Below are 21,112 nucleotides of genomic sequence, written 5' to 3'. Positions count from 1 at the left end.
TTGGCGGAACCCAAACTGATCATCCGTGAGCAGGTTATTGCCAAGTGCTGCTTGATCACACTGTTGAGGACTCCTTCCATCACTTTGCTGATAGACAGATAGGGCAGTAAATTGGCTGGTTGGATTTGCCCTGTTTCTGGTTTGCCATTGTGGTCCGATGCCAGGTGGTACGTTCAGTTTCATCCCCTTGTGTTTACTTAGCATTTTAATACAACTGAGTGGCTTTCTAAGCCATTTCAAAGGGCATTTTTGTGGTGGACATGAGTCAACCACATTGCCATGGGTCTGGAGTCACATGTAGGCCAGACCAGGTAAAGACAACAGATTTCCTTCCCTAAAGGCCATTAGTGAACCAGGTGGGTTTTTAAAATCGACAATAGTTTCATGGTCATCATTAGACTTTTAATTCCAGATATTTTATTGAGTTTAAATTCCATCACCTGCCCTGGTGGGATTCGAACCAGTGTCCCCAGATCATTATCCAAGGTCCAACGACAATATCACTGCTTCATTTTTGCTCATTGGCTATGATTCAATTTCCATCAGCTATCACCCACAAACTGAGTATACCAAAATTGTTTTATAAACAATGTTTTGGGAAGGCTTTTCAGAAAATGAGTTGCAATTTAAGTCCACACACATTGCGTAGGCATACAAGTGGATTTTACTGAGAAACTGATTTTAGCTATTCAATTACACTAATGTTTTTAAAAAACAAATTCACACAAAAGGACCAGACATGCATTATTGCACTTGAAATCCATTATGCAGTTTCTACTTTTAAATGCCATCAAGGTGTCAAAAGGATAAAAAGATTGGTGACTGAATAAAACAAATGAATTATCACTTCATTAATTTATCTAAATGGTTTGATTGAAACCAAGCCCAACCTACCAGTGCAATCAAAGACATTGCTCACCAACATCTCAGGTGTAACAAAGATCAAAATAATAATATTATTTTAAAAATAAATGTTTGAGCAATTTAATGGGTCACTGGATAGTTTTACAAGCGGGGTGTCATTCTGTCAAAAACTATTGGTAGATAATGGTCATAATGAGGAATGCAGTAAACAGTTTATTTAATGCCACACAATTAGCATGATAAACACATAAGGTCAATACATTAACAGCAAACCATTTTTGTAGCCAAGTTCAAAATAAAGAATTTTTTAAGGAATTCAGAAAATGTTTCCAAGGCACAGGCAGTATCTTTATCAGTTTTTGGTTGAAACTGCTATATTTCCTTCGAAATGTATCTCAAAAAATAATACAAGTACAAGTTAGATTTGGTTGATTAGGCTGATAAGGTCAGTAATTGGTTTTAAAATACTCAGCACTACTATAGATCATCATGTTACCAAGTGTAATGGTTCATTAATCAAAAAGTAACAAACTAAAGAGGTAGACACTGCAACTGCATTTCATCACATCAACCACTTATTTCTTGGGCTTGGTTAAATGTAGGGCAAGAGCAAGCAAAAATAAAATGTGGACAATAGGAAAAACCCTGCACAAGAGATACAATGGCCTTTTACACTATGGTCAACCAAATCCTTCTGGAGATGAAGGCATATTAAATAGGATTGACAAAAGAAAAATTACTCACTACCTAGTTGTGGATTTAAGGCTGCTACCAAGACAAGTAAACCAAGATGTACAGATTTGGAATGCATTTGTATAGGATTATGGGGTGGCACAGTGGTTAGTACTGCTGCCTCAGCACCAGTGACCCAGGTTTGATTCCAGCCTTGGATGACTGGAGTTTGCGCCTTCTCAGTTGTCTGCACAGGGTTTCCTCTGGGTGCTCTCCTCCCATAGTCCAAAGATGTGCAGGTAGCTGTGGGTAGAGGCCGTTCTTTTGGAGGGTCGGTGCAGACTCGACGGGCCAAATGGCCTTCTTCTGCACGAAGGAGTCTGAAATATTTCGAAACCTTCAAGATACCTGAAGGTATCCAAGTACCAGATAAAGAAAATACTCACTTCTCTAATCTCTTCTTTAGCTTGCTGCACTTTGTCAGGTTTATTTGCATACTGGAGTTTGGCATCAGCTTCCCTTTTCTTCTGCAGAGTGGCCTGAGCATCCTGCCATTTTTGCCAACATTTCATTCGATAATCAAACACACCCTGCAGAGTGAAAATCAGGCATTTCAAAACACCATGAAAACACTTCAGGACCTGTACAAAGGAATTACATTTTGCTTTAATGTAGAAAATGTAAAAATTCTATTCCAAAGTTTACAGACTGGGAGGGGGATAAACCCACAAATTAGTCAACTCAGCCCATGGTGGTAGGGAAAAGAGACATTATTCTGGAAAATGATGGGATAAGAGAAAGTCAGCACAAGGTTTAAAAAAAAAGGTGTGAATTCTTCAATGGGGTGCCTGATACGTACACAGACTGGCATTTGGTGGTGTACCACAGAAGCAAAGTTAATGCCCAGTGTTAAAAGGGTAGCAATACTACAGATACAAAATTAGTTGGAGTGATAGAAAGAGTAGAAAGAGCAGCAATTAATGAGTTAAGCATATAGGGGTGTCTGATAAAGACTACTGCTGTTTTTGATCAATTAACAACCTCGAATGGCTCCGGACGTGTTTGAGGAGTTTTATGAGAAGTTGTATAGGTTGGAGCCATCGGGAGATGCAGGAATTCCTGGATGGTTTGGAATACCAGAGGTTGGGGGAAGGAGGATGGGCCATATAATAATCACTTGTCACAAGTAGGCTTCAATGAAGTTACTGTGAAAAGCCCCAAGTCGCCACAATCTGGCACCTGTTCAGAGGGGCCGGTACGCAAATTGAACCGGCACTGCTGCCTTGTTCTGCATTACAAGCCAGCTGTTTAGCCCACTGTGCTAAATTTAAGGGGACGATAGTGGAGCAGGAGATAAAAGATGCGATTGGGAGGATGCAGTCAGGGAAGGTAGCAGGGCCGGATGGGTTTCTGGTGGAGTACTACAAGAAATTTAGGGATAAGATGACGCTGCTAATGGTGGGGATGTTCGAGGAGGCGATAGAGAAGTTGCCAGGTAGGTTGGAGCACTGCTTCCCAAAGGTGATAGCAAAGATCAGACAGAGTTTGTGAGGGGAGGCAGCTCTTTTGAACATTAGGGGGGTATGGAATGTAGTTATGGCACCGGCAGAGGGGAGGTATTTGGTGGCAGTTTCGGATTGGGCCACGATTTGTGGAGTGGGTAAGATACAGGGAACAGAGGGGAGAGTGTCCGCACGAATAGCATGAATCCAGGGTATTTTGCTCTGTACCGAGGGACCAGGTAGGATGCCCTATGTCCCACCTCTTGTTTGTGCTTGCAATTGAGCCTTTGGCCATCGCGTTGGAGTTTGGAGGTGTGGAGGGGGATAGTGTGGGTAGGGTGGAGAATAGCTATCTTTGTACATGGACGACTTGCTATTGTATGCGTCGGAACCGAGCGCGTCGATGGATGGCACGATGGAGCTGCTTTTAGTGTTTGGGTCTCTGGGTATAAGCAAAATTTAGACAAAAGTGAATATTTTGTGGTATCCCAACTGGGGGTGGGGGTTCGTAGGCATAATATTACTGGTGTGGGGAGGGTGAAAGTGGATTTAGCAAGGTGGGATGGTTTTCCTCTGTCACTGGTAGGTCAGGTACAGGCATGAATGTATTGCCATGGTTTTTGTTCATTTTTCAAGTGCGTGCCAAAGGCATTTTTTAAGTAGAAAAGAGGATTACCTTGTTTATACAGTTGGGGGGGGGGGGGGGGGGGGGGGGGGGCGCTGCTGCAAATCACCTTCATGTTTTCATCCTGTCCAAAACTGGAGGAGTGTTGCAGGGAGGTCTTCAGGGTAATTTCGAAGGTGGTGCATGTGAGACTCTGACCAGATCACCTAGAAGCCATATTCAGGGTGTCGGATCGGCCAGGGTTGGAAACGGGTGCGGAGGCAGATGCCTTAGCCTTTACCTTGTTGATCGCCAGAAAGCAGGACCCATTGGGGTGGAGGTCAGCTTCTCCGCCCTGTGCCTCAGCGTGGCCAGGCGATATGCTGGAGTTCTTAACACTCGAGAAAGTGATGTTCAAGTTGAGGGGAAGGATGGAAGGGTTCTACAACTCATGGACTTTGTTTATTGTGCATTTTCAAGAATCGTTCTGTCTCCAGACTTGCGTCATTCACTGAGAAACAAGATATTATGGTTTTCCTACTAACTTATGCCCATCACTAAGGAACAGGATATCAGGATTCCACAGATGGCATCAAACATTAAGGTGGGGGGGGGGGGGGGTAAATACAAGTTATTGGTGATTATGTATGGGTTTATGGTAAATTCCTGATTTTTATTTGGGGTTTATATTTAAAATGTTGAGGACTGTTTGGGGAGTGGGTGGGATGAAGGTATTGTTGGCCAGGGGATTATTATATTTGTTACTGTTGATTTGTTGGGGGGTGTAAATTTGATGAATGTGAAAAAGGAGAATGAAAATATTTTTTTAAAAATCAACCTTGAAATAGACTTGTGGAAATATAGGAAACAGGAAGAGGTGGCCATTCAGCCCTTCAAGCCTGTGCTGCTGATCATCCAACTCTAGCCTATGGGATCCCTGCAGTATCCCACTTGTCACTGACTACCATTTGGAAAAAGACCCATTAATTCTTACTCTTAAGTTTACGGTCTGCTAACCAGCTTTGTAACCATCTCAATACACTACCCTAATCCCACATGCTTTAATTTTACACACCAATCTCTTCTCAAAAGCCTGCCAAATCCAAATAAACACCCATTGCCTGCCCCTCAACAACAGCATAATGAGTTTGCAAATGACAAAACTCCCTAAACAATAGGACCTCATAAGTCACATTAAAAATTGTCCTTCTGCTAACCTGCAGGTCTCAGTTCCCCATGGGTTCACCAAATCCTTAATGCACAGTAGCAAATTTTAAGCTTGTGGTTTCGGCACCAAAGCCCGAATGCAACACAAAAAAGGGATCCAGTACAGAGCAACATTCTTTCTAAGATTTTCTCAACCGCATCCTTGATTTGACACCTTAGAAAAGTCTATGTTTTTAAAGCTTTCCCAAAGGAGGGAATATGATCAGGGAATACAGCAGTAAAATGTCGGATATTATCCACACGTTGCAAGATTTTCCTTGACCAGTCAACTTTACATTCTAACAGTATTTCCCGCCATTTACTCCAGCATCCACAAAAGTTTCCTGCAATTATGTTTCTTCCATCCCATGGTTGTATTGTAAATAGGCCAGGGATATGTAATTATCATAATGTGCAGTGTCTGAAGCAGTATTGTCTTATGACCATTGTGGGCTTAAAGTCATGGCAATCAAGTCATCTGAAAAACAAAACATTGCTCCTTTGGTCAAGAGGGATTTATTTTCATGTTTCAACAGGGTAGATACAAGTTAACCTCATCTGCTTGATTTGTCCCACATTAAAACAAAAGATCAGCAGGATGCATCTTAATATCCACATGTTTACAAAAAATGAGTTTGCAATATCTTACAGATCTATTCATAAAACCCTACTTGAAGTCCTTGTCTGACAGTTTACCTTTACAGAAGTAATGAGTCGAACATAATCACTTAGAAGCTCTGCAAACAGGTAGAAGTCAGCACAGGCCTGCTCCTGATGAAGTTGGTCTATTTTCTCTTCAACTTCTGCTAGCTGGGATAAAGCTCTCGACAGGGCGGTGTGGTCCTCGGAATTACCCAACATGGCTGCACTTTTGGCAAAGGCAGCTGTATTGGCTGAGAGTTCTAAACAAAAAAAGGTGGTTTACATTAGCGAACACTAACTGCTCATAGGTTGAAGAATTAAATGCGGACAAAATTACTGCACCAGCCTCCAAACATGTTATGGAAGACCATTTAATGCTACAGCTGAAACATTTAATTCTGCAGAATAAGAGTTGTAGATTGGCAGAAATTCAAAAGGTCAAGAGAATGGATGGGAATGATTGGATTAAATGAGATCTCTCTATTCAGTCAAGCCAGAAGGTTATGACTATGGTGCTAAATTAGCAGCTTGCACTAAGTGTTCAAAGAGGACTTTGTAATCAGAGGTCGCTTGGACACTGAACAAAATCAAAATAATTCATAGAATCAACTGTGCAGAAGGAAGCCATTTGGCCCATCGAGTCTACACCGACCCTTGAAAGAGCACCCTACTTAGGCCTATGTCTCCATCCTTTCCCTGTAACCCAGTAACTCCACCCAACCCTTTTGGACACCAAGCAACAATTTAGAGTGGCCAATCCACCTACCCTGCACATCTTTGGACTGTGGGAGGAAATAGGAGCACCCGGAAGAAACCCACGTAGACACGGGGAGAAAGTGCAACTCCACAGACGAGTCACCCGAGGCCAGAATTGAACCCAGATCCCTGGAGCTGTAAGGCAGCAGTGCTAACCACCGTGCTTCCCATAATAATCTTAATTAGTGTCACAAGTAGGCTTACAATAACACTGCAATGACGTTACTGTGAAAATCCCCTAGTTGCCACAGATTTTAGGACACAGAATTCAGAATGTCCAACTAACATAACAAGCATGTCCTTCAGGACTTGTGGGAGGAAACCAGAGCACCCGGGGGGGAACCCACGCAGACATGGGGAGAACGTGCAGACTCCGCAGAGACAGTGACCCAAGCTAGGAATCAAACCTGGGTCCCTGGCGCTGTGAAGCAACAGTGCTAACCACTGTGCTACCATGCTGACAGGACAATTGGATAAGTGAGCAGAGTCCAGATAGATCACTTCCATCAGCAACCTGGGGCAAGGTTAGAAGCCAAGAGATACCAGATGTCAAATTTTTCTTGGATTTAGGGATGGTGTCAGAGGACTAGAGGGCGGCAAATGTTGCACTGCTGCCTCAAGTTTAAAAAAAAAAAATGAAGCTGCCAGCTCAATGCTTGCAGTGCAAAAGTTAAGAATTCACCCAGTTAGAGAAGTTTGGAGTAAAAGCTCAGCCAGCACAGATGCAAGGAACTGCATTTGACTAACTTAGAGGATAGTGCAGTGCATGCAGATGAACTTGCAAAAGGCATTTGATAAACTGTGCCATGATACAGATTTTAGGAAAATTGAAGCTTATGGAAATAAAAAAAAAAAAGGGACAGCACTAGCATGGACACAAGCGGAGAAAAGGTACATGAAAACAGTGCATCTCGCCCAACCAGTCAGTGCCAGAATATATTAGTTCAGGAAGGATGGGAGAATTCCTGAACTCTCAGCATAACCTGCCCCTCATGAATCTAGATAATCTGTGTTGATTGTGGCAAATGGTGTGACTCGGAGGTATACAATAGTGTTCTCCAAGGGAATGGTTTATTATAGACAGGCTTGGAACTGGGCCTGCAGGAGAATTTCAAAATGTGCAGATGACAAATTGAAGTCTAGAAGGGTGAGAATCTAGCAATATACTTCAAAAATGACAAACCGGCTGGTGGAATGGTCAGTCACATAGCAAAGATTACACCAAGATGAGTGGTACAGCCAAGTGTGCAGAGGAGACAGCCACAGAGGGATATTAAGAGTGGGCAAGGGTCTGGCAGGTGGAGTACAACATTGGTAAGTGAGATCATCCATTCTGGTAGGAACAGCAGCAAAATTGATTATTTAAAATGGTAAAAAAATTGCAGCAGCATGCTGCTGTGCAGAGGCACTTGGGTGTCCTGGTGCATAAAATCAAGACATGGTTTTCCGCTGGCGGCGGGGAGGGGAGGAAACAGGAGAGAAAGAGATATATGCAAAATAATGAAGGGAATAGTTAAGATAGAAGCAGGGAGGTTGTTTCCACTGATGGGCAAAACTAGGACTACAGGGCATAGTCTCAAAATAAGGGGGAGCAGATTTAGGACTGAGTTGAGGAGAAATTTGTTCTTGCGAATCTGTGGAATTCCCTGCCCAGCAAAACAATAGTGGCTACCTGGTTGAATGTTATGAAGTCAACAATAGACAAGATTTTTGAACAGTAAAGGAATTGAGGGTTATGGTGAATGGGCAGGTAAGTGGGTACAAGTCCACAAAAAGGTCAGCCATGATCTTATTGAATGGCAGAACAGGTTAGAGGGGTCAGATGGTCTATTCCTAGTTCTTATGTTCTAAAGAAATTCAATGCAATAAAAGTGAACAGAGAAGCCCTGGACATGCTTGTGCACAATTCTTTGAAGGTGGTAGGTCAGGTTAACAAAGCATTACAGATAAATCAAAGAGAAAGTTGTCAAACATAATAGTTCAGCTCCAGACGAAATAGGGTGCCTAATGTTGGATACCAAATCTCAAGAACATGTCGGCTTTGGAAAGATCTGTTGCAATGGATCCAGAGACAAGGGATTAAATAGTTGTGTGGACAGCCCAGCAGTGGAGGAGATATAAAATTTAGGAGTTAGCAAAGTGCTTTCCAATGGGTGAATGGTCAATAACCAGAGGAGACAAGACCAGCAGCAACATGAGCAATCAAAAAAGTGCAACTGGTCAGGGTTTGGAATGCACCTGCAAAAAGGTGGCAAATACAGAAGTGGATAAATATTGTATGGATATGGGGAAGATCCAATTAGCTGGGTGGCCAGCACAGATTCAATGGGCTGAATAGCCACTTCCCGTGCTGTAATATTCTAACAAAATAAATCTTACCCTTGCTTGATCAGGTTTGATTGAGAAATTAGTATCCAGTAGGATTTCAGGACAGAAATATGCACTCAGCAATTCAGAATTTAAAAAAGGTTTCAAAACAGTATTAACAGAAATTATTAGAATTGTAAAAGAATCAGAATCCCTACAGTGCAGGAGGCCATTTGGCCCATCAAGTTTACAGTGACCCTCTGACTAGGATCACTCCCCCACAGTCCTCACCTAACCGTTGGATAGTAAGGAGCAATTTAGCATGGCTGATCCACCTAACTGCACATCTTTGGACTGTGGGAGGAAACCAGAGCACCCGGAAGAACCCACAGACACAGTGAGAAAATGCAAACTCCACACAAGTCACCCAAGGCCGGAATTGAACCCGGGTCCCTGACACTTGAACACTGGAGATTGAACATTTTAAATAACAGCTGCAGCCAGATTTGATTCTTACTCCAATATCTGGAAAAGTGAAAAATCCGTACATTAAGATCTTAATTAGGAAAGTCATCAATGCTGGATGTATGCCCAGCAATCAGTCTTGGAGCATAAACATGGAGCATAAACATGGTTTACAAACCTTTCCTGTGGCAGACCAGGAGATCAACACTGGTGTGTAGTTTCCTTAACTGCTGGTCCAGGTTTTCAAACTGCTGCTGCTTTTCCTCAAACCACTACCAGATGAAGAATGGAGTTAATTTACTAAGAACAAATCATTACAAATTACATTACCAACAGTAAACTACATTTCTTCTTTTAAAAGGAAAAACAAATTAACTGCAGTCACAAGCCTACACCAATTTGACTGAATCAAAAGCAAATAAGCAAATAGCTTATTTTGTTGTCTTTTCACCCTTAGAAAGGAACAGAAGAATCTCATTAATTCATCTCATTAATCAGGTTCAAAAATCAGCGCTTACTGCATCCGATTCATTCATCTTGATTGTCATTTTGTTGACAGCATCGGCGGCCTTGTTCACCATCCTCAATATGCCTGCTCCACTTAGGGCCTGGGTGCTAACCGCACGAGGCAGCTAGAATTGAATGACAAATAAGGGTGAGCAAATCTGTTAACAGCCTTGCTTCTGTCTAGTTAAAGTGCAAGGAAAAGGCCACAGCATCTTTTGCGCTCATACATTTCAATATGCTTCAACCTGCTCAAACTTTGATGATTTTAGTTATCTCAAGTATGAAAAATGTAAACTGAAGACAGTACAGTTGATACCTGCTTGACAAAAGTTGTTGACCTCATTTAAACACGACATATGAAACTGCTCAACACATTTGCTAAATGTACAACTGAATATTTCAGCAAAGTCTGTAACAAGGAAGAAATAAATGCCAAGCTCACGCTTCCAATGTTACCACAAAAAGCAACTAGTTTGTGCATGTTACGTTATTGGGCCAAATTTTGCTGGAGCAAAAAAAAATAAAATAAAAAAAAAAATCACCCATGGAATACCAATTACTTTAAAAAATCTTAAAGTTTAAAAAATGTTGACTGAAACAGAGGGTTGCCACCCAAAACACCTCCAGGCTTCCATAATTCAGTGTCATCAAGTCCACATTCTTTTGTTCTCAATTACTGGTGATATCCATTATTCCATCTTCCTGGACTGTCTTGTCTATACAGTCCACTTGAGCATTGCAGTTCCATTCATTGCACGATAGACATTACATGTCAATTTTTTCTCCATCAGCACTTAAACTTGTGGTGTTTCTTTGGGTTCTTGTTGTGCTGCTTTATCAAGAATCAGTTTTCATCTATTATAGATGTTGCTAGCCCCAGGTCTAAACCATTTAACAGCATCACAAACTAATCCACTGTAGTTCCCATTGTATTCCATCAACCCATTTTAAATGTTCATTAACTTTTCCCTCAAAATAGGCATATCCTCAACCTTCACAATACAGTAAAGATCAAATTTAGTAATGAGGAAATTCCTTCCGAATTTTAATTTGGTATCTGGTCACCGACTCCAAACTAATGGTTTTCTATTCACGAAAGCAATTAAAAATATTCAGAATTACCTTCAATCTTCCCCGCTACAAATAATGAAATGGACCTGAAACATAATTAGGTTTCTCTACGTAGATGCGGCCTGACCTGCTGAATCTTGGTAGTGCAGATTCCAGTATCCACATTATTGCATCGGTCAGGACAATGTCTGGACAATCAGAGCCGACCCACCAACCAACCAGCACTTCTCATGCAGTACAAATTGTTCCCTTCAAAAATTTGCCATTCTTCTGCCTGCCCTGATGAGTGCAAGATGGAGAGCTTCACCAGCATGTCTTTTTTCAAGCAGTAAGTTTTGTACCCATGATGTGGAGATACCAGCGTTGGACTAGGGTGGGCACAAAGAGTCTTACACCACTAGGTTAAAGTCCAACAGGTTTGCTTCGAATCACTGACTTTCGGAGTGCAGTTCCTTCCTCAGAAGTCTAGTCAAAAGGAAGCCAGCATGGATCTCAGCAAGTCAGAATTCTTGTCCTTCTATCAACATATCAATTGTAATCCTCCGTTCCCCAATTAACTTTGCAAGCATCCATGTTATTAGTATCTAAAACAATGCTTTCTGAAAATCCCACATGCACTGTCCTGTTCATCTCAAACACTTCACCTCCCAGCTCCAATCCATTTCCATAGCTGTTATGTAGTCAACTTTTCTTGATTACTCAACTCTTAAACTCATTCCCCACATCCATGTATGCGAGGGGTCAGCTTCAGAGGGTGGCAGCAGCAAGGGAAATTGTTCAGGTGAGGGACAGGGAAGTTGGTAGTGGCTCCGGATCTGATTAACAAGGTCTTTGAGGAATTCTATGAGAGGTTGTACAGGTCAGAGCCACTGGGGGAGACGGGGTGATGCAGGAATTTCTAGATTGGCTGGAGTACCAGAGGTTAGGGGGAGGGGGACAGGGCTACATTAGAAGGAGCAACAGTGGTGCAGAGATAAAAGATGCAATTGGGAGGATGCATTCAGGCTAGGTGGCAGGGCTGGATGGGTTCCCAGTGGAATATTATAAAAATTAAAGGATACACTGGCACCCCTGATGGTGGGGATGTTTGAGGCGTTAGGGAAGGGAGTGTTACCACAAACCTTGGGGCAGGCATCAATTTCCCTGTTCTTTAAAAAGATAATGATCCAACAGAGTATGGGTCGTATAGGCCAATATCACTTTTAAACGGGAATGCAAAAGTATTGGCGAAGGTACTGGCAGGTAGGCTAGAGGAGTGCCTTCCAAAGGTGGTAGGTGAAGATCAGGCAGGGTTCGAGAGAGGGAGGCAGCTCTTTCGAACATTAGGAGGGTATTGAACGTGGTTATGGCACCAGCGGAGGGGAAGGAAACAGAGGTGGTTGTGGCATTGGTCACAGAGAAGGTGTTTGACCAGGTAAAATGGGGGTACTTGATGGCAGTTCTGGAGCGGTTTGGGATTGGACCAAAATTTGTGGACTGGGTAAAGCTACTATACAAGGAGACGAGGGAGAGTGTCCGCACCAATAACATTAGCTAGAGATATTTCTCTCTCCACCGTGAGACTGGCAGAGGATGTCCTATGTCTCTCTTCTCTCTTTCTTTCCTCCCCCCCCCCCCCCCCCCCCCGCTGTTTGCACTCACGATTGAGCCGTTGGCCATCGTGTTAAGATGTTCAGGGGTATGTCGGAACAGTGTGTCAATATGGGGACTATTGGAGCTGCTTTGGGAATTTGGGTCTCGCTCAGGATACAAGTTAAATCTAGACAAAAGGGAGTATTTTGTGGTGTCTCGGCCAGGGGCGGGGGGCTGCCATTCCGCAGGGCAGGGGCTCACTTAAGATACCTGGGGGTGCAGGTTGCTCGTGAGTGGGGGGTGAGTGTGTGGGGGGGGGGGGGGGGGGAAAAGAGTGGAAGCTGATTTGGCAAGGTGGGATGGGCTCCCTCCATCACTGGCGGATCAGGTACAGGCAGTTAAAATGAACGTGTTGCCACAATTTCTGTTTCCAATGCCTGCCGATTTTCCTGCCAAAAAGGCATTTTTCAGATTGAAGGAGTGATTACCTCGTTCACATGGGAAGGTGTAAAAGTGCTGCGACAGAGGGGCAGGCAGATAGGGGGTTTGGGTCTTCCGAACCCAATGAATTTTACTGGGCGGCAAATGTAGAGAAGGTGCGGAGCTGGGTCAGAGTGGTTGATTCCCAGTGTGTCAGAATGGAGGAGAGTTTGTGCACAGGGTTGGGATTGAAGGCACGGGCAACAGCGCCGCTCCAGATGGCCCTGGGGAAATACTCAGGGAGTCCAGTAATAATAGCTTCATTGAGAATTTGGAGGCATCTTCTCCAACACTTCGGGTTGGGGGCAGGGTTAAGGGAAATGCCAATCCGGGGGGGTAACAACAGATTAGAGCTAGGGAAGTGGGAGAAGGGGATTAAGACATTAAACAATTTGTTTCTTGGGGGTCGATTTGCAGGATTGAAGGAGCTGGGAGTGAAGCATGGGCTGGAGCAGGAGGAAATGTTTAGATACATGCAGGTTCGAGATTTTGCCAGAAGGAGATAGAGCTTCCCGGTGGAGCCGGCCTCCACATTGCTGGTGAAAGTGCCGCGACAGGGGGACTGGAGAAGGGGGTAAAGAAGAGAACGCACCACTGGAAGGGATCAAAACAAAGTGGGAGGAAGAGTTGGAAGAGGGTATGGAGGAGGGATTCTGGTGTGAGGTGCTCCGGGGAGTGAACGCCTCCAACTCGTGCACGAGGTTGGGGCTGATGCAGCTGAAGGTGGTATTTAGAGCACAAAGGGTGAGGATGAGCCGGCTCTTTGAGGGGGTAGATGATGCGTGTGAACATTGTTTGGGGCGCACGCAAAATTGGACCTGGGCTCTCAGGAGGCCATATTCGGGGTGTCGGACCAGCCGGGGATGGAAACCGGTGCGGAAGCAGATGTTGTAGCCTTCACCTTGTTGATCGCCCGAAAGCAGACCCTGTTGGGATGGAAAGCAACCTCTCCACCCTGTGCCCTGGCATGGCAACCTGTTGGAATTCTTGACTCTTGAGAAGGCCAAGTTTGAACTGAGGGGGAAGGATGGAGGGGTTCTACAATTCATGGGAGTTATTCATTCCGCACTTTGAAGAATTGGATAACATCAAACTTAGTTGGGGGTGGGGTCCTGTATGTGTTAATGGTGACTATAGGTGATTCCGAATTCCCTTTTGTTATTTATGTTAACATGCGGGCAGTTGTTTGGGGGGAGGATGGGATTGTGGTTGTTGATATGGGAATTGACATTATATTCGTTACTGCTTATTGTTGGTGGGTGCAAATTTGGGAGAAAGTGAAAAATGAGAATAAAAATAGTTTTAAAAGGAAGAGTCAGCATGGTTTTTATAAAAAAGTTAATGTCTGACCAACTAGACAATTTTTCAAAGAGGTGACCAGGTGTGTCGATGAGGGAAATTCATTTGATGTAGTCCACTTGGACTTCAGCAAGGCTTTTGAATAAAGTCCCACATCAGAGACCGATAGTGAAGTAAGAGCCCATGGGATCCAAGGAAATTTGGCAATTTGGATCCAGAATTTGGCCAAGTGGCAGGAAGCAGAGGATGATGGTTGAGGAGTGTTTTTCTGACTGGAAGCATGTGTCGAGTGGGGTCTCACAGGAATCAGTGCTGGAGTCCTTGTGGATAATACAAATGATTTAAGTATGAATGTAGAGGGTTGATCAACAAGTTCACAGATGATGCGATAATTGGTGGGGTAAATAGGGAGGAAGGTAGCCTTTGATCACAGGAAGATTATAGTAAGAAGTCTTACAACAGTAGGTTAAAGTCCAACAGGTTTGTTTCGATGTCACTAGCCCAAGTTAGAGTTGTGAATTGTGTCAAGCCAGGACAGTTGGTAGACACAATTCACATCTCTAACCTGGGGTGACCCCATCTCTGGATCTGGAAAGACTTAATTACCTGCAAATGCTCGCATTCAAAGTACTATCTTGCATCTTTGGCTTTGTCTATATACATGTTTCTGGAAAATACCTCTGCATTCACCAGAGGAAAGAGCAGTGCTCTGAAAGCTATTGTTTGAAACAAACCTGTTGGACTTTAACCTGGTGTTGTAAGACTTCTTACTGGGCTCACCCCAGTCCAACGCCGGCATCTCCACATCAGGAAGATTATAGACAGGCTGGTCAGTGGCAAATGGAAACGGACTTTTTGCATGCGAGATGAACGTGATAACCACCACGCTACAGTGGTTAATGTATATGGCTTACTTGCATAGATTTAAAGAGCAGGGAGGTTATGCTGGAATTGTATTAAACATTGGTTAGGTCACCGTGTGCACAGTTCTGGAATCCACATTATAGGATGTATGTGATTGCACTGGAAAGGGTGCAAAGGAGATTTACCAGGATGTTGCCTGGGCTGGAGAGTTTTAGCTATGGAGATATTGGATATACTGGGGTTGTTTTCCTTGGAGCAGAGGAGACTGAGGGGGATATGATTGAGATGTATAAAAAAAAATTGAGCATAGTTAGCAGAGAAAAGGGAAGAATCCATTTGCCTTAATTGAGGGATGGATGTCCAGGGGCATCGATTCAAAGCAAGGGCAGGAAGTTTAGAGGGGATCACCCAGAGGGTGGAACTCAGGGCATGAAAGAGTGATGGAGGCGGAGATCATCATAACATTTAAATATTTAGATGTGCACCTGCATTGCCAAGACTATGGGCAAACACTGGAAAATGGGATTAGAATACTTAGCTGGTTGTTTTTGACCGATGCAAACATGGACTGGAGGGCCTTGTGTGTAGACCTCGGACTATGAACTCAAAAGCAGGAGCATTTATGGACTGTCTCTCTTCACTCACCCACACTTACCCCATCAAGTATGATCAAGGGAAATATTGCTGAAACTAAAATTTATAAAATTGTCACACAACCACAGCTATTACTTTGTGCATAAAATTTGATGCAACTCACTTGATCAGATCAAGTGAAGACACTCCAGCCAGCAACTACAAAATCAACTGAATTCAGTTTAAATTGCAGAGGATACAAAGGGGAGGCACAGCTATAGAATTTCGCACCTCTGGAAATTGGCACAGCTTGCAACAACTATTATTTTTTTTTCAATATTTGGTTTGAAAAGTAATTGGACAGAAAGCAAGAGATTTCATCAATACCATGTCTCATTGGCTTAATCCAAAAATATTTCCCCATCCTGTGATGCCTCCTGCTGTCTGTGAAATGATTCCAAAAGCTTCACCTTCACTCGTCATATTTTGCACTTCGATCTACCTTGGAAGGTTTATTCTCCATGTTGATCATTGTGCAGATTACATTAACCTGTGCAGATTACATTAACCTGCTTTTCACTAGTTTGAAGTTTCAGCTTGTTATTTTGTAGTGTTCTATATAAAAAATAATTAGCTCAGAATTGGATTTCATGTATTCAAGTAGCACTGTTCCAGTAATCACCATAGCAGTGGCAGGACTATTGAGCTGTAGGGGATTATAATAGTTACTTCCTGAAGCTATAAAAATCCTGACTAATTTTTCAACCCCCTCCCTCCCCTGCACCACCTCCTTCACACTCCCCCGATTTCAGCAAGCGATAGTGGTTGGAATTTTCTGAATGCTCCCACCGACATGATCTTCTGATCCTGCTGATGACAAACCCCACCATGGAGGGCAGTTGACAGTGGCAGAGCCAGAAGATCCCACTACCAGCCAATGGAAGGCCACCTCCACAAAGTACACGGCAGGAGTGGAAAATCCCACCCATACCTGGGGCCTCTGACCTGTATGAAAGTGCACCATGCATTGCATACTGCATGGAGGAAACCCCCCCCCAAAAAGGTCAAACGTGTTACCTGCAAGGATAGTTTTAAACCATTTGCTTTTTCTATTTCTCTGAAAGGACTCACCTCATTACTTTCTAAAAAATTCCGCAAATCAGGATCTTGCAATAGAGTTGGATGCTTTATTGTCCGCTGCAGATACCTGCATTTTAGAAAGATCATATTTACTGCTTGATCAGACGAGTGCTCACAAGTTGTTAAATCAAAGTCAATAACTGAACATTGAAGAGATAGTGAATGTTAACTGCAACATCCACTTCTACATTTCAAATGTCAAATTTAGTCTTGCATGAAACAAAACAAGAGTCGGTCTTCTGCACAGTCTGTCTGATATGACAGGCATTAAATGACTGACCTTTTGGTATGTCAACAGGTTTAAAAAAGGGCAAAGAAATGTCAGGCTCCTCCAAAATGTAATTTTCATTCTGTGCATCAGCATCAAGATGCACAAAACATCATACAAAGAAAGTCATGTCAAGATAATTCCAGGCAGGTCTTGCATTTACAGCTAAATTTGGCTACACTTGTAGATTATTGATATTGTAACAAATCCCATACATTGAATGCAATAAGCTTTCGATAGAGGGGGGGGTTTGCATTCTAGTCATATTCCTAAATCCAAGAGCTCTCATAACCAACTAGTAGAAAAGCTTTCGAACTTCACCATCAAATGCAAACAAAAAATGCAAACAGAAACTTCACCATCAAATGCAACACAAACTTCACCATCAGGACAATGTGATGATCAAATATGCCTGGGTGAAGGGGGTTAGCATGCTTCCTGCCTTGCACTAGTAGGCTCCTCATTTCCAGCCTACAATGGTGACTATTGGTGATGTGAAAGTGCAAAGTGCACAAGTTTCTCACCATCAATACACAGCCTCACCATTGGCAAGACCTGTTGTGCCTCATGGCAATAAATTTAATTCCTCAGCTCCAATCTGAAGATTCGGTTCCCAGATATGCAGTGTGTAGGTCCACCAGTGCATGGACATCCTTGGTGTTCATGAACCAAACTCCCAGCAACAAGCTAATCACGTCACTGCTTTGTGAGTGCAGAGTTCAAGGCTAAGAGAGTTAAACCCCAATCAAAAAAATCTGAGTGGAACCCAAAGACAGCCTGATGTCTAATTAGGTCTTCCTGCATCAAGCTGGTGCCAGCACGGCGTACTTCTTTGGACCCAAGTCGAGAGGGAGAATCCTAATGGGCATAGACAGGTCAGGGTCCAGAAAGTGCGCTCAGGCTTGCACCTTGGAGATTACACTTTACTGCAAAATATTCAGGGGAACAGTTACAGGTGGTACACCCAGTTGGTTTAGCAAGAGAATGGGTGCGACAGGGCATCGCCAATAATGGGAGGAACCATCATGTCCCACTGCTCAGACACAAAGTAATGTGCTGACCTGCCACCATATATTTGCTTCAACAAATGGACCAAATCCATTGCAACAAGCAAAATTTAAAAATGCCAGCTCTTCAAGCTGGACTGTCAGGGCTTCTGCAGTACTGACACAACTATAACTTAGTTGTTCAATGACATGCTGTGATCGACATGGAACTGGATAGGCAGAACATCTATTGACAAGCTGTGTCTCGTAGGGAGTAGGGTGGATCACTTGAAACAAAAATATTACATCGAGTGTGCACGTTTCAGTACAAGGAACGCCTTAATCAATGTAATAGAACCCCTCGAGACAGAGCATGTTCTCTACCTGCCCCTCAACTCAGGGGGACAGTTGACAATCAAAGTGTCTATATTCCAACACTGTCCCAACTAGATGCAAGGATCCCCATTCTTAAACCTTGCTTTTCCTATGTATTCCCATTTTGAGTTATGCTGGCTGCTACAATTCTGCCAACAGTGCTTTTAAACTGGATTAACCGAGTCTAATGCGCCACGTGGACTGGTCCAAGGACTTCCCACAGTACAGTGTGCTATTTGGCATGGTCCATGATGTCGCAGTTTGATTGACCTGGCAGCAGCCAATCAACTCTTTTGGAATCCCAGGGTTCTGGATTTTAATTGGTAAGGAGCTCAAGAAGGTTCTGGAAGGCCAGTCTGTGAAAGTTTAATTTCTGCTTAAAAGGCTGCAAACAGTCTCTCTGTAGGCAGGCCTGTGAAAGCTTAACCTCTGAAAGGCTGAGGAAAGCCCAGTCTGATATCTCTCAAGATCTCAAAGACCCTTTTCTCTCTCACCACTACAGTTAGTTCTGACTTGCAGAAAGAGCAGACCAGAGGTCAAGAGGCAGAGTCAACAGAAACCTATTTTAAATTCTCAAGTAGAGAGCCATAATTTCACCTCAGTGACTTGAGTGCCAATCTCATGGAAGTCAATCAAGTGAAAGTGACTTCCTAGAGGAAATGCTAGAGCCTGTGGGTTCAAATTGAAGGCACATATCAGAAGATCCAAACCAACCGGTGGATTCAACACTCACCACCCAGATAAGATAGCCAACTACAAAGACTAGAACCTCAGCAGCGAAGACACTCATCTCATCCCCCCCATTATTATGATCCTCCTTGCCCCACTGTCTTGTGTGTCTGTGGGTAGAGGGTGAACTAGGGGAATAATTATATTAGCAGACCCTTGTTCTAATATCATGATTACATGTTTTATCGCTTCTCTCATTTGTGTTTCACTTACAAATCTGGGTGCCTCTATGTCATTGGAGCAGTAGAGGGCCAGAAATCCTAAAACCGTAACAAATTATTGGTTAATTCACTTATGCTGGGACTCCAGGGCTGGAATTGACCACACTCACCTGGGATATCGCAACACGAGACAAAGATCACTTGAGGAGCCTGTCACTACTGTGAGCAGAATTCACTGCAAGGTTGGGCGGCACAGTAGCTTCACAGCTCCAGGGTCCCAGGTTTGATTCCCAGCTTGGTTCACTGTGCAGAGTCCGCACATTCTCCCAGTGTCTGCGTGGGTTTCCTCTGGGTGCTCCAGTTTTCTCCCACGAGTCCCGAAAGACATGCTCATTAGGTGAATTGGACATTTTGAATTCTTCCTGTGTACCCGAACAGGTGTGGAGTGTAGCGACTAGGGGCTTTTCACAGTAACATCACTGCAGTATTAATGTAAGTCTAGACAATAAAGATTATAATAAATGGCACCATGGTGATGTCTCCTAGGTGCGGGTGTTCGTTACCAGGATTCAATCATTAAAGCAAGTGATCCACTAGTTACCAGGATTCAATCATTGAAGCCAAGTGATTCACTAGTTACAAGAGAGCTCTCAGCGAGAAGACTCCAAATGCACTAAAGGAGGTGCTTGAAGCATAGTCCAACAGCTTGCAACAAAGGCTGCAGCAAATGACAACTCTGCCAGAATATCCAGTGCTTTTACATGGTGTGCAAGGGGCCTGTATGAAGGAATCAAAAAGGCGATAGGTCCAAAAAAACAGCTCTATTGAGAACAAGGCACAAGAGGTCATTGCTGACTGCAATAAACAATTGGGAGAGACAGGTAGAACTATCTTGTACTCAAGGAAGTCACCAAAAAAGCCGGTTTGTGGTAGAGCTGGATATTGAACACAGTGGAGGAGCTTAGTAAAGTTGACTTGCTCATCATTGGCAAGCTCCAGGTGATGTTACACATCCAGCACTCATCAAGCATGGCAAACAGGAGAGCATGGCAAACAGACCTCTGCAGAGTTCCTTACTGAAGGGGCAGTACCTCAACAGGCAATGCAAACATTGTGCATGCTGTACAAGGACAACTGCAGCACTTGCAACTAGAGGAATCACCCACTGAGCATATGCAAAAATTTGCCTGGATTGCCCTATTTTGGCTAATGCTCCTTTCCAAACCCCAGTGTGGTGTCAGAACTGAAAGACCCACAGGATCTTAACTGCCCATGAACAAAGACGACCATTATTATTCCCTTCATGATCAAGGCATTCAATCATGAGCAGATCTTCCCAGTGAAAGATGCCCTCTTTCTACGACATGTTCAGCTCTGACAGGGCAACAACAAAACCCATCAAAATCCATGAGGGGGGGTCAAACAGGGCTGTGTTTGGGCACTAGGACATTCACAGACAAACCCAATCATCCAAAAAAATGGAGCCTCAAATAGCTTCCGACTTTACTCACTGCATCAGGCTACAAAATGGAGCACTATGGAAGTTTCATGTTGACTCCATCCAATCTGCAAACAGACCTCTGGACTCCCTTCTATTTCCAGTTTTCAACCAGGCTGGTGTGTGTTACATAACCAGGCCTCTGCAGTTTTTCCTGTGTCTATTAGTATACACAATTTGGCAACTGCCCTAGACCAAAGTCCATCACTTTCTACTTGGACTTTATAAAGTTCCATCATGTCTCCTTTCACTGCTCCCCCTTAAAGTACTGTACCTCAACCTTCCTGCTGCCCTGCCATTATACAAGTTCAACTTCCTCTTTGTTAAATTCACAACTTCCCTCAGAGCCCTTCATAAAATGCCAAGCAGCAACCCCAATTATCTCATCTGATCACCAACATTCTTGTCCAACGCATCCACTGGGGGCTAATCACCTTTCTGGCCAAATCATCCTTGCCACTATTGATTCGCCAATAACCAATGAATCAGTTCCCAGCTAGTGCACATCTCCCTCGAATGTTTACTTGAGAGAAAGGTCCTTGCCACTATGAACTTGTGGATGATTGCACCA

At 43.5% G+C, this 21,112-nt stretch overlaps 1 protein-coding gene across 1 annotated transcript in view; it reads right to left on the bottom strand.

Annotated features, from left to right (window-relative positions):
* Nucleotides 1-21,112, bottom strand: part of snx2 (sorting nexin 2) — a 79,578-nt gene that overhangs the window by 17,986 nt on the left and 40,480 nt on the right. Inside the window, exons 8-12 of the mRNA XM_072516536.1 lie at nucleotides 16,516-16,591; nucleotides 9,537-9,650; nucleotides 9,197-9,290; nucleotides 5,545-5,750; nucleotides 1,983-2,126 (exon numbers count right to left, since the gene is read on the bottom strand). Of these exons, the coding sequence (XP_072372637.1) occupies nucleotides 1,983-2,126; nucleotides 5,545-5,750; nucleotides 9,197-9,290; nucleotides 9,537-9,650; nucleotides 16,516-16,591 (634 nt within the window). The remainder of the gene's footprint in view (nucleotides 1-1,982; nucleotides 2,127-5,544; nucleotides 5,751-9,196; nucleotides 9,291-9,536; nucleotides 9,651-16,515; nucleotides 16,592-21,112) is intronic.

This window comes from Scyliorhinus torazame, chromosome 9, assembly GCF_047496885.1.
Source record: "Scyliorhinus torazame isolate Kashiwa2021f chromosome 9, sScyTor2.1, whole genome shotgun sequence".
Classification (NCBI taxonomy): domain Eukaryota; kingdom Metazoa; phylum Chordata; class Chondrichthyes; order Carcharhiniformes; family Scyliorhinidae; genus Scyliorhinus; species Scyliorhinus torazame.
Note: the sequence above shows the minus strand (reverse complement) of the source record. Positions and strands in the feature narration are given on the sequence as shown.